Consider the following 18,015-nt stretch of genomic DNA (forward strand, 5'->3'; position numbering starts at 1 on the left):
GTTGGGAGACGAAGGGACACGTATACTGAAAAAAGCGATCTACGTCAGTTCAAATGACTCGAGTTTCCAACAAGATCTTGATTTGATTCTCTGACCTGTTTATCTTTTTATTCAAGGTCCCAAATGACATTATTTTATGATCTATGTTATAATGTTGTTTCCTCATCAAAAACAGACCTTGAGTTGTGTTTTGTTTCATTCACACATGTTTGAGTAACACTTTATTATTAGTCTGTCTACTTCTCCAAAACTGTAAACCAGTGGTGCTCAATACGTCGATCATGATCTACCAGTCGATCGCCAAGGTCGTGTGGGTAGATCGCCGCGTCTCGTCTCGGACTCTATCACGTTTGGACTCGGTCTGGTCTCTCACTCGAGGTCTGACACTGGACAAGTGCGATCATATTACGGCCGCTGCTGTTGGTAATAAACTTGTACCTGGTGCGGGAGCGTGCGGAGCGTCTCACTATAGCCTGTGCGCCACTTGGGACACGCGGATACTGTGCAGCACATCACAATCACACACGCTCCCTGCGCGCGGCTTGTCCGCAACAGCGTTAGTCCTCGTGTACCAGCGTGTATCACAGGGCAGGTTAAACTTTTTTAAAACATCCTACCTGTCCATCTGCTCACGTCAGCGCACCGCTCCTCGCCTTTTCACGTTCTCGCTCTTTCCCGGGTAAAATGCACAGGCTCCTGCCTCAATGCGCAGATTAGAAGGACAAAACGCGTAGCAAAAACTGATCTAAATGTATGTTAGAGTGTTGGCACAGAGGAGCCAACAGCACAGAGCAGATCTACCGAGACATGTGGCTAAAGTTTGCCTAATAAACGTGCACAAATACATCTGGGTTTGGTTTGGTAAATGTGCAGAGGCTAAATCCCACTGTAAAACTCGTACTAACCATGTAACTCCAGTTAGGAACTTGATAAAACAGGTTTAAAAATCCTAATCACTGTCTTCACTTTTTTCAGTTTTCTGTAAAGTGCTATTGAACGTTCTCTTAAGTCCAGTACAGTTTACTTGACTTTGTAGTCGGTTGATCATTTTTGACTTGGACATTTTATAAGTAGCTCGCATGCTGAAAAAGTGTGGTCACCCCTGATTCAAGTCATTACGAACATGTAAAAAGTTGAATTGTGTTGTGCAGTATTACCTCATGACATTATGCAAGATACACCAAAATGTATTGTACATGTAAGAATTCATAATACATTTACAAATAAATATCTGTTTAACATTTTTGTATTAGGTGGTAGATCTTCCAGACACGATCATTTATAAGTAGCTCACATACTGAAAAAGTCTGAGCACCTGTGCTGTAAATGCTCTGTTCCACATTGTGATGTCATGTAGTGGTAGTTTTGAAGTTAACAGCTCTTTTTACCTTTAATTCCATAGAGATCAGCAAGTCCAGGGCTGAAATGATCCAAATGATTCTAGTGATGGTGTATGGAGTTTAAAAACACAGTGGAGCACTTCCTGGATTACCACATGACATCACAAGGTGGAACAGAGTGTTTTCTAGGGGTGTAACGGTACAAAAATTACAGTTCAGTAGGTACTTCAGTTTTGATGTCATGGTTCGGTTCATTTTTGGTATGTATGGGAACAAAATGTAAAACCGTTTGCTTGTTGTTTATTTGTGTTTTTATTAAACCAACAGTTTGTTTGAACATTATACAAACGGGAAAATTAAATCAATGCAAAGTGCTGCTTGGTAAAACTAATAAGTTAGATCAAATATTTTCAAATAAGCAACAAATTAATGACATATTATAAAAAATAAATTCCTTGTAAACCGTAAACAAAACTTTTCAAAAAGTGAAGCGCAGCACTAACAGTTCCAGCATGAACTTTTACTCAATCTTCATATTTTTGGCCAGAAAAACAAACTTCTGAGATTCTGTGTTGGCAAAAGGAGAGAGTGAGGACCGCGGTGCGACGACCATAGTTTTGCGAGGATTCACGAGGTTTGACGGACGTAGTCAAGGTGGGGGTCAATTGTTGTCAAGGTGGCCGCCCTAACTATAAAGCACTGCGGGAAACACTGACACCCCAATCACGGACGAGTTCCCACTTGATTATTAAAGAGCCGAACCTCTGTGTAGCTGCACATGTGATGGTGGAATGTAAAAACTAGGGCTGGGTATCATTAAGAAGTTGTCCATACGATACAAACCTCGATACACAGGCCACGATACGATACGCTTGCGATACAGTGAGCTTTCGATTCGACAGGATTCGTTACAATATATTTCACATTGATTCGATATGTTCAGTGTAAAAAAGGCTAACTCATGGCTGTTATACTAAAAGTTTACTAAGTTTGTGCGAAGTTAATTTGAAAAACACCAATTTTACTCATCAAAATTGTGAAAATGTCAACACTTCTGTAGCTCTTACACAAAACAATTTAGTAAAATATATCAAAAATTACTCTTGATGATATATCGATACAGCAGTTCATGATATCGATACTGTATCATCACATTAAACATTATGATATATCGATATTTCAATATTTTTGCACACCCCTAGTAAAAACACACAAATTCACTCATGCACAACCTGGTGTCTTGTACCAAAACGGTTCGGCACAAATACGTGAACCATTACGACCCTTGTGTTTTCTGTCTGAGAGAAGAACTCAGCCTGAATATGAAGGTTTGTGTGTTAATTAAACATGTGAGAATGAAACAAAACACAACTCCAGGTCTGTTTGTGATGAGTAAACAACATTATAACATTGATTTTAAAAACAGTGTAATATGAGCACTTAAAAGCTTCACAGAAAAATATGGATCGAATCGACAAACAATGCACAACTGAACCAGGAAACTAGCAAATAAAATTGATTAAAACTTTAAAAATAAAGAAATAAATAAGCATTGAAACTGCTTATCAAACTTTTCTAGTGCATCTTGGGTTGGGTTTCTTCTATTGGAGTTCGAGTAAATGGAAGTGAACGCATTAACGGAGCTGACGCCATCTTTAATGAGGCCGTAATTGTCAGTGGTTGAGAAATCCAATAGGACGTCTAATTGAACCAAAGGATGCATTTCCTGTTTAAAAATATGAGTCAAGTTTTATTTCTTTTTTCCTGGAACTCTAAATGTATTAACCAGATTGCTGTGTTTTCCCCATAGGAAGTGATTGAGGCCATTTCGGAGTGCGCTTTCAAGACTTCTCCCTTTCCCATCATCTTGTCTTTTGAAAACCACGTCGATTCGTAAGTCCTTTTCTTCGGTTGCTAATGTTAATGCTGATTTGTGTTTATCGCTGTAGTTTGACCTCATTTTATGACGAGTGTGTTTTTGTTTTCGTGATCCGCAGACCAAAGCAGCAGGCCAAAATGGCGGAGTACTGCCGGTCGATATTCGGAGACGCATTACTGACCGATCCCCTGGAGAAATATCCCGTAAGTGCTTTTCACACACTTTAGGTTTAGTCTTGGTTCAGTCCTGGGTTTGTCCTCCTGGTTTAGTCCTGGTTTAGTCCTGGTTTAGTCCTGGTTTAGTTTAGTCCTGGTTTGTCCTGGTTTGGTCTTGGTTCAGTCCTGGGTTTGTCCTTCTGGTTTAGTCCTGGTTTAGTCCTGGTTTAGTCTTGGTTTGGTTTTGATATAGTCTTGGTTTAGTCCTGGTTTAGTCTTGGTGTAGTTCTGATTTAGTTCTGGTTTATTCCTGGTTTAGTTCTGGTTCAGTCCTGGTTTTGTCCTGATTCCATCCTGATTTCGTCCTGGTTGAGGCCCAGTGTAGATGTAGAGCTGTTTAGTCCTGATTTTGTCCTGGTTCAGTCCTGGTTTAGTCCTAGTTTAGTCCTGGTTGGGTCCTGGTTCTGTCTTGGTTTGTTCCTGGTTTATAGTAGTCCTGGTTTTGTCCTGGTTTAGTCCTGGATTCGTCCTCCTGGTTTAGTCCTGGTTTAGTCTTGGTTCATTTCTGGTTTAGTTCTGGTTTATTCCTGGTTTACTCCTAGTTTAGTCCTGGTTTGGTTTTTGGTTTAGTCTTGGTTTGGTCCTGGTTTAGTCCTGTTTTTTTCCTGGTTTAGTCCTAGTTTAGTCCTGGTTTGGTCCCGGTTTAGTCCTGGTTTAGTCCTGGTTTAGTCCTTGGCTCAATTCTGGTTTAGTTCCAGGTTATTCTTGTTTTAGTTCTGATTTGGTCCTGGTTTGGTTCTGGTTTAGCCCTGGTTTATAGTAGTCCTGGTTTTGTCCTGGTTTAGTCTTTGTTTGGTTCTGGTTTAGTTCTAGGTTTAGTCCTAATTCAGTCCTGGTTTGTTCCTGGTTTGATTCCTGGTTTGGTTTTGGTTTAGTCTTGGTTTACTTCTGATTTAGTTCTGGTGTAGTCCTGGTTTAGTTCTGGTTCAGTCCTGGTTTAGTCCTGGTTTAGTCTTGGTTCAGTTCTGGTTTATTCCTGGTTTGGTCCTGTTTTGGTCTTGGTTTTGTTCTGATTTAGTCTTGGTTTAGTTTTGATTTAGTTCTGGTGTAGTCCTGGTTTAGTCCTGGTTTAGTCCTGGTTTAGTCCTGGTTTAGTCCTGGTGTAGTCCTGGTTTAGTTCTGGTGTAGTCCTGGTTTAGTCCCGGTTTAGTCCTGGTTTAGTCCTGGTTTAGTCCTTTATATTTGACTCATTCTTATCAAAATACATAAATATTCATTGGTTTTAGTTTCTCTTATATGCAACATTTTGAGGACTTTTTCTCCCATTCGGAATCTATTATATTTTCTTTTATATTCTTAATCGCTATGGTAACGGTACTAATTCTCATCATTCTAAAACCTGTGCATATAAAGCTTTTTTTTAATCAGATATAACAGGTGTGTTGTGTAATTATAACAACAATAAAAATTTATGACAGGCTTAAATCAAAATGATGTATTTTTCTTGTATTTCTGCTTAGTTTTTTTGAGTGCCTTTGTGTGCATTGCGTCTCCATGGTAACTACTGAACATTCCATCATAAACATACAGGCAGAACACCCCAGCATGACGTATCGATAGTCAAAACTACTCAAATCCAGATTCCGAATTCAGTATTTTATGAAACTTTCTACACTTTAGCAGTATTTAAATGGATTGCCGTGTCTTTTTGTTCTTTTTATACACCATTACACTCTGTTACGTTTTGTTGCTTAGCCCTGGGTCCCGACAGAAGCCGTTGTAAATACATTCTTCTTTCTGTCACTCCGGGCGCTAAAACCTCTCCATCCCTTCATCCTTCTCTCTCTTTTCAATCACTCGCTCGCATACCTGTGGCTATTTACGTGCAGAGGAAACCAACTATTAACAATCACGTCTCGCAATCAGTTTTATTCTCATTTATCGCACCAGATACATCAGACTGCAGTGTAGATGATTCAAGGAGCTGTGCCTGAAAATGTAATAAAAAGAATAATAAAAATGGAAGTGAGTGGTCCATAGTTTTTCCTCACTTTTCTTATGCATTCGGAGTATCACCACAATGAGTTTATAAGTGTTTTTTTCTCAACTTTTTCACAGTTTTGTAGTCACAATAGAGGCTTTGCACCGTCACGTGACCCTATAGCAACGGTACCTACGCCGCCATGACACCGGGCACACTATGTCATTGACTTCAGCAGCATCGGAGAAACATGGGCAGGTTTTGTTGTGTATTTGGTTGTTCTAGACGCTCTGAACAGGATAAAACGATTCGTTTCTTCACTGTTCCTCTGGAAATGACTCATCAGGAGCTCAAACAAGGGAATTATCGAAAAAAGACGATGATTATAGCTAGCAAAAATAAACCACGAAGAGATTTCCTATTGTACCATCAAGACACCCGAAGTTTCATCAAGGTATTTGCTATTTAAATTGTTTCATAGTTTATTTAATGAAAGAAGCACATTTACTGAACTAAAATGTCATTAATTTATCCAGGAAAACCCGCACTAGTTTATGATTCAACGAAACCCACACTTTGCTCCTATGATCAACACGACGAGTCGAAGAGTCTGTGAGCCGAACCTCGAAAGAATCGGCCATGAAAAGATTCTCGCGAACGTTAGAAAGATCTACTCACAAAAAGCGATTAATTCTAGAAGACATAGTTGTGGTTAAGCAAGACAATGAAGAAAACATCGGTCCTACGACGAGTGACATGTTTATATGTGCGTTGGAAGACACAGTTTCTACTGCCACTCACACTGAAAATGTTTTCTTTTAAAATTTTTGTTCAGTAAATGTGCTTCTCTCATTAAATAAACTATGAAATAATTTAAATAGCAAATACCTTGATGAAAGTGACGTGAGTGTGTCTTGATGGGACCATAGGAAATCTTTTCGTGGTTTATGTTCTCTAGCCATAATTCCCGTTTTTTTCCGATAATTCCCTCATTTCCAGAGGAATAGTGAAGAAACAAATCCTTTTATCCCGTTAAGAGCGTCTAGAACAACCAAATACACAACAAAACCTGTCCATGTTTCTCCGATGTTACTGAAGTCAATGACATAGTGTGCCCGGTGTCATGGCGGCGTAGGTACCATTGCTATAGGGTCACATGACTGTGCAAAGCCTCTATAATGTCTGTGGTGGAAGAAGTACTCCATTTTGTTATTTTAAAAAACTACAAATACCGACGCAAAAAATACTGGATAAATTTGCCACCTTTTTTCATTACACCTCAAATCAAGAGTAGACAGATCTCCACCTCGCAGGAGCACTGGAGGTTGTGTGGAGAAATGGACGCTGATCACACACGTGTTTTGGAATTGCTTGAAAATTAAGGTACCGTATTTTCCGGGCTATTAGGTGCTCTGGATTATAAGGCGCACTGTCATTAAATGGTCTATTTTTGAACTTTTTTCACAAATAAACCGCACCAGACTTTAAATGAAACACAACAGTTGGATGGGTCAGTGGGACTTTGTTTGTGGCGTTCACGGTGACTCTGGGCTTTGTTCAGTTGTGGCGTGTAGGGAGGTTGCTGTCTGGACCAACGGATTGTCGGCGTGTTCGCAGTGACTCAGTTGTTCAGTTGTGTCTAGAAGTGGCACATTGCACTCGCTTTTTCGGTTCGTTCCTCCGTTCCGCGTCGGCGTGAGTGATGAGTGTGTCTGTGGGTGTTTTTTGCTGCGCACTCGCTGTCTGCTCCGTGTGTGTTTGCGTGCGCTGCGGGTGGTGCGACTTTGTAGTTTACTGAAGTCGTGCTGGGACACTCGAGTGGATTCATGTATAGGGCGCTCTGGATTGTGGCACGCAGTCGTTTTTTAATGGGGTTAGAGGCTTTAGAGCGCGTCTAATAGCCCGGAAAATACGGTATATTGGGAACAGTTAAACGTAACCTTAACTAGTATTCTGGATTATGGAATTCCAAACACTTGTCTGGTGATCCCGGAAATCAGATGTAGTGAGGAAGGATGACATAGCCTGATTCATTAGTCAGTTTCACTTTGTGGAAACCGTCTGACCTCGCAGCAATAGGATTCATTTGCTCGACAGTAGTACTAGAAGGTAGTAGACGGTACTTTTTTTATTTAACCAATTGCTGCTATTTGGTCGTGACATATGTAATGCGCTGCTATTGGGACTAACTGGGTTTCTCAAATCCCGTAGGAAGAAGGGCAATAACGTCTTTCCCCTTGATAAAGTTCACCAAACATTCCCTTTGTTCTGACTTTAAATCCTCGATCTTGGGAATCTTTGACAACACAGAATGTATGTCTTCGTCTACATCCATCTCGACCGCTTTGCTTACTGTTGTGCTGTACCACAAAAGGGACCCAGACAGACGTGATGAGTTTGATGTCATGGCTTCACAGTTCTTCGCTGATTGGTCGGTGTGCTGTCGACAACTTCCAGGGTTCTTGCAAACCGTCTAGTGCAGAGGTCTCCAACCTGTATTCTGAATTACATGTTTTGTCCTGAATAAGTAAAATGTGTTTAATTAAATGCCTATTACCATTGTACATGTATTATTTTGATGCCTAACTTTGTGCACTAATAAGTGAATAATGATTTATGTTTTATAGGCATTTAACTGTACTTCACTAAAACTTGTAGCTCTCAGCCATTTTCATTTTGTAAAGTAGCTCACTGAGGGAAAAAGGTTTGGAGACCCGTGGTCTAGTGTATTCCAATTCCTGACCTAGTCCCTGGAGAGAAATTAAATTGAGCAGAGTCACTAGGTGGCGCCAGCCTGACTAAGGATGACATGTATCTGACAAAAATTGTTCTGACTGCGTCTTAAAAGGGAATAAAAAAGAGTTGGTTTTAATCAGCTCCACCCGTATAACAAGACTGGATCAGGATTTTGGGGAGTATTTCAGTGATGGAAAGAATAACATACAATCTTAAACTGAAAGGTACAAATACAATGAGCAACGGAAAAAGTGGAATGCATTTATAAATGACACTAGTAAAATAACATAGTACATTAAAGTGTCATTACCAATACATGTTTAAGTAAGAACCTGCAACTCCAAACTTTTGTTAAATTTTTTTGATCTATATTATTTTGTGGATGTTTTGAAATATTTTCTAAAAATCAAGAAAAACAAAGCTACAAAAAAGCGCAAAAAGTAAAAGTATTTCATGCAGATTTTGAGATATAATAAAGCTTCAAATGCGGTGAATTTGATACAGATGTGTGTTAAATTTTGTCCAACAGAAACTTTTTTTTTCCTAGTTGTTTTTATTATTTGTATATTTTTGTTTCCTCTGACTATAACCTTGATTGAAAATTTAAAAAAAAAAAAAAAAAAAAAAAAAAAAACAGCAGGTGTCAAAAAATAAGAAAAAAAAAAAAAAACTTAATGTAGTGGGATAGACAGTACATTTTAAAATCTAGTACAGTACTTTACTTTTTTTGCTTTGCTATGTTCCACCACTGAATAATGCTAACAACACTAGCATGCCAACAGTGCTCTTCCTGATACACATGGAGAAAATAGTGCACACAGGGCCTTTAACTGGACCTGTTGTCTAATGCCGTAACCTGAACACGTAGCTTTTCTTGGCACGCTCCTTTATCTGGGCATCTTCTGTCTCCGCTGTTGCCATGGTGACGGTCAAAAGCTTTCTCACTGGTCCTTTGTGGTCAAACTCCTCTTTTGTTTTTTTGATTTGTCTTTTTTTTTTTTTTTTCTTCCTTCTCTCCCCAGACATTTATCTGGCTCTGCGTGTAACAGTGATGCAAGCGCCGTACTGCAAAAACTCACTTCTAGGATTCAGTTTCAGTTTGTGTAGCCTCGTTTGATTTGTTTGAACGTCCTGTAATCCACCTTGTGATGTCATGAAGTGGTAGTTTTCAGGTGAACAGGTCTGAAATGATCCAAATGATTCTTGTGAAGGTGTATGGAGTTTAAAATCACAGTGGAGCAGAGATCAGAACTTAGATAGATCAGGCCTTTAATGTGCAGTTCTGAAATAGCTTCCGGAAATGTTGTTGTGTCCTTGAGCAAGACGTTTCTCCTGTCTCCTAATGTCCAGAACAAAAAGATTAAAACATATTCCCCTTTGCTGGCAGATGTCATTGCCTTCACTTTTCTTACTTATTACATTTGGATTTGGCATTGCCCTTTCTCTCCATCCTCTCACAGAGTTGAAGTCTTCAGTGGACGTGTCTCTGCTCCTGTCTCTGCTCCTGTCTCTCCTCCTGTCTCTGCTCCTGTCTCTGCTCCTGTCTCTCCTCCTGTCTCTGCTCCTGTCTCTGCCCTCTGCTGTCTCTGCTCTCTGCTCTGTCTCTGCCCCTGTCTCTGCTCCTGTCTCTGCCCCTGTCTCTGCTCCTGTCTCTGCTCCTGTCTCTGCTCCTGTCTCTGCTCCTGTCTCTCCTCCTGTCTCTCCTCTCTCTCCCTCTCTGTCTCTCCTGTCTCTGCCCCTGTCTCTGCTCCTGTCTCTGCCCCTGTCTCTGCTCCTGTCTCTGCCCCTGTCTCTGCTCCTGTCTCTGCCCCTGTCTCTGCTCCTGTCTCTGCCCCTGTCTCTGCTCCTGTCTCTGCTCCTGTCTCTGCTCCTGTCTCTGCTCCTGTCTCTCCTCTCTGCCCCTGTCTCTCTTCTTGTCCCTCCTCCTGTCTTCCCTCTCATCTCTTGTCTCTCCTCTTGTGTCTCTTCTCTGCTCTTGTCTCTGCTCCTGTCTCTCCTTTTCTCTCATCTTGTCTTTTCTTCTGTCTCTCCTTATGTCTCTGCACCTGTTTCTCCTCTTGTCTCTGCTCCTGTCCCTGCCCCTGTCTCTGCCCCTGTCCCTGTCTCTGTCTCTCCTCCTGTCCCTGCCCCTGTCTCTGCTCCTGTCTCTGCCCCTGTCTCTGCCCCTGTCTCTGCCGCTGTCTCTGCCCTGTCTGTCCCTGTCCCTGTCCCTGTCCCCTGTCCCTGTCTCTGCCCCTGTCCCCTGTCCCTGCCCCTGTCTCTGCCCCTGTCCCCCTGTCTCTGCCCTGTCTCTGCCCCCTGTCCCTGTCTCTGCCCCCCTGTCTCTGCCCCTGTCCCTGTCCCTGTCCCCTGTCTCTGCCCCTGTCCCTGTCCCTGTCTCTGCCCCTGTCTCTGCCCCTGTCCCTGCCCCTGTCTCTGCCCTGCCCCTGCCCTGTTCCCTGCCCCCTGTCTCTGTCCCCTGCCCCTGTCTCTGCCCCTGTCCCCTGTCCCTGTCCCTGTCCTGCCCTCTCTGCCCTGTCTCTGCCCTGTCTCTGCCCCTGTCCCTGTCCTGCCCTGTCTCTGCCCTGTCCCTGTCCTGTCCCTGTCCCTGTCCCTGCCTCCTGCCCCTGTCCCTGTCCCTGCCCCTGTCCTGTCCTGTCCCTGTCCCTGTCCCCTGTCCCTGCCCCTGTCCCTGTTCCTGCCCCCTGTCCCTGCCTCTGCCCCTGTCCCTGTCCCTGCCCTGCCCCTGCCTCTGTCCCTGCCCCTGTCCCTGTCTCTGCCCCTGCCCCTGTCTCTGCCCCTGTCCCTGTCTCTGCCCCTGTCCCTGCCCCTGTCCCTCCCCCTGTCCCTGTCTCTGTCCCTGCCCCTGTCCCTGCCCCTGTCCCTGCCCCTGTCCCTGCCCCTGTCTCTGCTCCTGTCCTGCCCTGTGCCACTCCGGAGGAAAGCCTCGCGCCGATAATCCTTCAATGTCAAACGCTGTCACAAAGCTGTAATTCTCCGCGGGGAGTGTCTTTCGGCAGCAAGCGGGGTTAGAGGGCTCGCTGCATGAGTGAGATAGCTCTGAGGAAGAGGAGGAGGAGGGCTTGGAGAGCGTCAGAACCCGCAGGGACGCACACGCAGCGTCCCCGGTGGTCAAAGTGAAAAGTGCGGTATAAAAAATGCATTTTCATCTCTGCGTGTGGTGTGTTTTGATGCGGTCCAGCATGTCTGACAAGTGTCTGCATTAGTCCCACTGTGAGAAAGACGGTGTTTGGTGAAAATGAGGTGAATTCAGAACATCTTCGTATGAACCGTTTTATTTATTTACTTATGTTTAGAATATATACTGCTCTGGATCTGGTTTAGACTAGGGGTAATAATGGACTCAGACTTGAACTTTAACAGTCACATAAAATCAATAACATCTGCAGCCTTTTACCATCTAAAAAACATAGCAAAAATCAAAGGTTTACTGTCTAAATCAGACTTGGAGAAACTTATCCATGCATTTGTCTCCAGTAGGTTAGACTACTGTAATGGTCTGCTCACTGGTCTCTCAAAAGCTGTGAACAGCTGCAAACATCCAGAATGCTGCAGCTCGGGTCCTTAACTCGAACTAGGAAGTACGAGCACATAAGTCCTGTGCTCAGGTCTCTGCACTGGCTTCCTGTGCCTCAGAGAATAGACTTTAAAGCAGCTCTGCTTGTGTACAAGTCTCTCCATGGCCGAGCACCAAAGTACATCTGTGACATGTTAGTGTCATATGAAACCATTCGCACTCTGAGGACCTCAGGGACCGGCCTCCTGCTGGTGCCCAGAGTCAGAACTAAACAAGGGGAGTCAGCGTTTCAGGTTCATGCAGCTAAAACCTGGAACAGTCTTCCTGAACATGTGAGACAGGCCTCTTCTGTGACGCTGTTTAAATCCAGACTCAAAACATTTCTGTTAACTGTGCAATAACTGAAAGGTATTCCGCACTCTTCTCTCCAATTTATGTCTCTCTTTTTTATTTTAATCTCATGATTATTTATGTTTTGATTTGTTTTTATTATGACCCTTTGAATTACTCGAATTGTGCTATACAAATCTTGCCAGACCTTTTTGGTGTGAACTTTAGGTTGCCAGATCCCACAAATAAAACCAGTTGGCGCTAAGCAGAGTCTGGTCCCCACGTTAATCCTAACAACAAAGCATGATAACAGCACACTTCTTGTTTCTCAGACAGTAAGACACTTAATAATTTGATTCAGACCCCACGCAGCTCTCTCATTTTGAACCGAAGAGGCTGCTTTTACAATATATCTGCTTGGATAAAATTTACACAACTAAATGAACCAAATAATTGTGTACAACCATTTCTATCCTTAGTTTAAAAAAACAAACATTGTGCATTCTTTCTTCTTTAAAGGGCCACTAAACACCAATGTCACTTTTTTCTACTGATTAACTGTAGCCAGGCTGGTGCCACCTAGTGCCTCCGCTCAATTTCATTTCTCTCCAGTGACTAGGTCAGAAATCAGAATACAATAGAACCCCATAAGTGCAAGTTCGGGCACCAGCCAATCAGCGAAGAGTCATATATTCTGTGTTGTCAACGATTCCCGAGATCAAGAATTTAAAACCAGAATAAAGAGAATTTTTGGTGAATTTTTTCAAAGGGAAAGACGTTATTGTCCTTCTTCCTACGGGATTTGGGAAAAGCTTAATATAGCAGTTAGCCCCGTTAGCGGCGCATTACATAGGTGACTGCCAAATAACAGCAATTGGTTAAATGATAAAAAGTACCCATCTACCGTCGAGCGAACAAATTCTAACACTGTGAGGTCAGACGGTTTCTACGAAGTGAAACGGGCTGATGAAGGCTGGATTAACTGTGTGTATGGGTCTAAAATAGAAGTGTATCTCTATCCCTGGTCTTATTTTGGCATTTTAGTGCATATTTGTTAAAAATCTGATTTTGGGTCAAAGTCATGTCTGTAAAGGCCTCTTTAGGATCAACTACAGCCAGAACATTTGAGTTTTCGGGTTGGACTAACAGTCCAGTCAGGCGCGGAGTTATTACGTGACGAGCGCAGCCACTGGCGTCTACGGGCGGTACGCGAGGAGCCTCGACCTGGCACCGCCGATCACCGCAATGTCCCACCGTGTCTGGAGAAAAGGGAAGCAGCGTGATCCAAGCGCAAATGTCTGCTCTGTTCCAAAGTTAGATGGAACATGTCGGATTGTTGTGGCTGTCGGTCGGTTGTCAATCATCGCTCCAGAGCCCACCCCACACTCGCTCCTCACACCCCGCAGGGCACCATCCACTCTGGAGGATTTTTCAGATTTTTCTTATGGCTGGAGTAAAGCTTCAGGGGGGGTTTAATGGGTCTTTAATTCCCCTTTAAAATGTCTTTGGTCACCTTTTAGGTTTAGTTTAGTTTAGTTATTTTACTGAGACAGGGACGGTGCACAATATACATTAACCTTAACAGGAGAGATGCATTGTACCAGGATGTAGCTCCAGTGCTAATTTCCACCTCTAGTCCCTGGGCAGGTTAACTGTTTGATTGTATTTAATTGACCTTAACTATCAACTATCATCTATTCTTCCTGGAGACCTGTGTAGCATGTTTTGAGTTGGGATAAGTATTTCACATTTTCTTACCTAATAATTTCTGCATTTGTAAACTACTGATGAATAATAAAATGTATAAACTTCCCCTTTGTTTCCAATGAGGCATTTGGGCATTAGAGCTCCCCCTGCGGTCAGCAACAGGAATAACATTTAGAAAGTAAACAAATGAAGTGCTCTTCCTCAGTGAGTGTGAATAGAGCCATGTGCTCACTGTGAACACAATTTGACAGCACAATGAGTCCCGTGGTGGTTCATGAGCTTAAACTGCAGGAGAAGAAGAAGACTGGAGTTTTATCTTTGGCACGACTAAACAGCCAAAAGTCAAACAGAGCATTTTTGAGTCACGACTTCGGATAAATGTATTAAAGGGCCCGTATTACGCTGTTTTCTGATCTATGTTAGAATGTTTCCTCATCACAAACAGACCTAGAGTTGTGTTTTGTTTCTTTCACATGTTTAACTCCTGCATATTTAGACTGACTTCTTATCTCACACCGAAAAACACTCTGTTCCACCTTGTGATGTCATGTAGTAATACAGGAAGTCCTCTATTGGGTTTTTAAACTCCATACACCTTTACTAGAATCATTTGGATCATTTCAGCCCTGGAATTTGCATTTTGAGTGACGGAGATGTAGACTAATAATGCAGGATTACCGTAAATTCCAGACTGTAAACTATTATTTTTTCTCACATTTTGAATCCTACGGCTAATGAAAGGATGCGGTGAATATATGAACGGATTCTTTGTTTGGCACATTCTATGGTACGGTCTATGGTTTGGCAGCCTGAATGCAGAAAACAACGCTGTCTGTGCAGTTACACATGGATCTAGGGTTCACATGAAGTTGCTACACTAGTTTGCGATATTGTCAGTGCACTCAAATAGTTTATCGCCGTGTGATAAAATAAGTTCTGATGCTAAATGAACATTAGTAAGGGGGATATGTCTTACCCGTGTGCGTAAATGACGAGAAGAAACGTCTCAAACTTCAGTAGCCGAACATCCACTTATACCTGATTGATAGAACTATCCCCGAACACCCCTGAGAAAGTCTTCTGAAATACTGACATGATACAGACAGGACAGAGACTCTTTCTGCAGGAGACATGCGCAGTAGAGCATGAGGAGAGACAGAGATGATGCGCCGAGAAAGATTCTAGTTTGATTGTGTTTTGAACAGTTATTTCGTGCTTCATACACACACCCTCCTCTTGGAAAACACACAAAGAAATTCAGATGATGCAGCTTTTAAGTTAACTGCAATTGATCTGACTGCTGCTGCACGTGAGCTCAGCATCAAGGAGTCGATGGTGAAACTTTTGCAACAGCAACGTGACAAACTGACTCAGTGCAAAAAGATGACAAAAACTTTCAGAGGCGATAAAAGCAGACGCCCAAACTTGAAAACACTATTGAAGATGTGGACATTTGCGGCTTATATTCAGGTGCGGCCGATATATGTACAGTTTTAAAATTTTGTTGATGCAGCTTATATTCAGGTGCGCTCAATAGTCTGGAAATTACGGTACTGAAACACAACTCCAGGTCTGTTTTTTAAGGAGATAACATTTTTTCTAACATGACTTAAAGCTTACAAGAGTCAATTTTGCATAATATAGGACGTTTAAACTAGGGCGAATGAAACAAAACACAACTCCGGGTATAGAAAATGCTTAAAAGCTCAAAACAGCGGTCCGGTCTCACACTAAACCTGACACCTCCATTGATCGCGTTTTGTTTTCCAGTAGAACTTGGAGGTGCCTGGGGTGAAAAGTGCTTTAGATTTTCTGATTCTTGTAATAAGTGTGAGAGGTGAGAAGGGCGACAGGCTCTGCCCCGCGCTCTCTGTAAAGTGAATGAGCTCTGAGTCCACAGAGACGCACACCATAACACACACCACAACACACACACACACCATCATGTACACACACACACCATAATACTCCGAGATTGAATCCAGCTGAGACGCCACCATAAATAATAAGGATTACATTTATACTCAGCCAACGCCATTCAGCTGTCAGTCACCTTCACATACTTAACCTTGGGATTGTATTGTGTTAGAGATAAAGGGATAGACACTCGGAGTTGGTAGTTCAATCCCCGCTAATAGCAAGGCATACTAATATTGTGTCCTTGGGCAAGAGGCTTACAGCAACTTTTAGTCAACTTGCTCCCCAATAGAAGGACGACTTGACCTTCTGATTGTGTTGTGTTAGAGATAAAGAGTAGAGGAACTGGGGGTTGGTAGTTCAATCGCTGCTACTAGCAAGGCATACTAATGTTGTATCCTTTGGCAAGACAGCAGTCAGGCACCTTCAGCTTCTACTGATGTTGCGTTCTTGGGCAAGTAAGTAAGTAAGTAAGTCCCCATTTATATAGTGCTTTTCACAGACATTTTTGTCACAAAGACGCTTTACAGAGCTTTACATTCAGCATATTATTCATTCACTCTGTACCTGGTGATGGTGATGGCATTAGCTAAAAAAGAAAAAAAAAAAGACAATACATACTGCTGTTGTTTCCTTTGGCAAGACAACTGTCCGTTACCTTCAGTTACAGACTTAATCTTGTGATAGTATTGTTTTAGTGATAATGGGATAGAGACTGGGAGTTGGTAGTTCAATCCCTGCTACTATCAAGGCATATTAATGTTGCATGTATGATTTACTAAAAACAAAACAAAAACAAAAAAACTAGAACCACTGAGGTGGAAGTTCAATCCACTGAGGTGGTAGTTCAATCTCCACTACTAGCAATACATACTGGACACTTCAAACAACTGTCAGTCATACTGAAGAAGACAAAGACTTCTTGGCTTCTTTTTAAAGACAATAAAGTAAAGTGTATTGACCTTGTTGACATGTTTCGGCTGCTGTCACTGGTGTTGGTGGTGACGTGTCGTATATCAGCTGTTGTAGGTGTGGTCAGTCTGATGGACCTGGCAGTTCGCTCACACTGACCACGCCTCCCCTCTCTCAGTGCTCTCTAGAAGAGGGTGTCCCAGGTGTGTGAAAGGAGGAACGCTCCATCATCACGGTTAATGCTGTTCGTGCCTCATTTCCTGATTTCAGTCCAGCGTTCCAGCGCTTGAACTTGTTCCAATGATCCACAGCTGATCAACAGCTGATCTACGACACGTCACCACCAACACCGGTGACACTTCTGAAGACGGCTTGCAGCGAGCAGCCGAAATATGTCAATAAGGTCAATACACTTTACTGTATTGTCTTCAAGAAGAACCCAAGAAGTTAAAGTACATAAGAAGACAAAATGAACATCATTGGCTGAAGAAGACTAAGGTTGGGTTGACATTACGTGAGAAAGAATGGCTAAACATGTTTGCTCACAAACTCTCATTGGACTATGTTTGCTCACAAAACGGGGGAGTTGGTAGTTTCATCTCTACCAGCATTGTAGACTGTTTCTTGTCTTGTGTCCATTGGCAAGACACTTCAAACTATTGTCCATCATTACTATTCTTAAAAGAAAGACTAGAGAAATTTTGCACAGTAGCCTGAAGGATTCCATATTCTACAGGCCATACATACATTAATGTTGTTGTGTCCTTGGGCAAGACATTTCCCCCACCTTGCGCTTGTGTCCACAAAATCTCACAAATGGAACAGCACACTTTGAACATTTTTATTCCCCTCAAACTTAAATTGCTTACAAATTAGAAGCCTATAAACATGTTTTGCTTGTTTGTTACGCAGGCCTTCATCAGTGCGTTCATTATGCTAACGAAGCCCCCTCTGCCAAAACATCCGAATTATAGCAGCAGCGAGGCAGCCGCTCACAAATAAAGCTTTTACTCTAATTTGTGTAGCCTTATACCAGCCTAGTTTGACACCGCGGACTCAGAAATCCTGGTACTTTTACACATCTGACATTATGCGTGCGTTTAAAACAGAACGCAGAGTTAAAGGGCTCAGATTACACCGTTTTCTGATCTGTGTTCTGATGTTGTTTCCTCGTCACAAACAGACCTGGAGTTGTGTTTTGTTTTCTTCACACATGTTTAACACACAAACTCTGCATATTTAGGCTGAGTTCTTCTCTCAAACTGAAAACTCTCTGCTCTACTTGTGATGACATGTGGTAACTCAGGAAGTGCTCCACTGTGTTTTTACACCTTCACTAGAATCATTTGGATCATTTCAGCTCAGGAATTGCCAATGTTTATTCAAATAAAATGAAATGTAGCTGTTAACTTGAAAACTGCCGCTTCATGACATCACAAGTGGGGACAGAGCATTTTGAGCTTTTGAGCCAGGACAGAACTAGACCAGGATTAGACCAGGATTAAACCAGGATTAAACTAGGACTTAACCAGGACTAAACA

The 18,015-nt window shown here is 42.4% G+C and overlaps 1 protein-coding gene across 1 annotated transcript in view; it reads left to right on the plus strand.

Annotated features, from left to right (window-relative positions):
- LOC110168269 (1-phosphatidylinositol 4,5-bisphosphate phosphodiesterase beta-1) overlaps positions 1-18,015 on the plus strand; it is a 521,321-nt gene that overhangs the window by 406,345 nt on the left and 96,961 nt on the right. Inside the window, 2 exon segments of the mRNA XM_055149396.1 lie at positions 3,151-3,233; positions 3,338-3,422. Of these exon segments, the coding sequence (XP_055005371.1) occupies positions 3,151-3,233; positions 3,338-3,422 (168 nt within the window).

This window comes from Boleophthalmus pectinirostris, unplaced genomic scaffold (genome assembly GCF_026225935.1).
Source record: "Boleophthalmus pectinirostris isolate CB_2022bp ecotype Guang Dong unplaced genomic scaffold, ASM2622593v1 HiC_scaffold_13, whole genome shotgun sequence".
Lineage (NCBI taxonomy): Eukaryota > Metazoa > Chordata > Actinopteri > Gobiiformes > Gobiidae > Boleophthalmus > Boleophthalmus pectinirostris.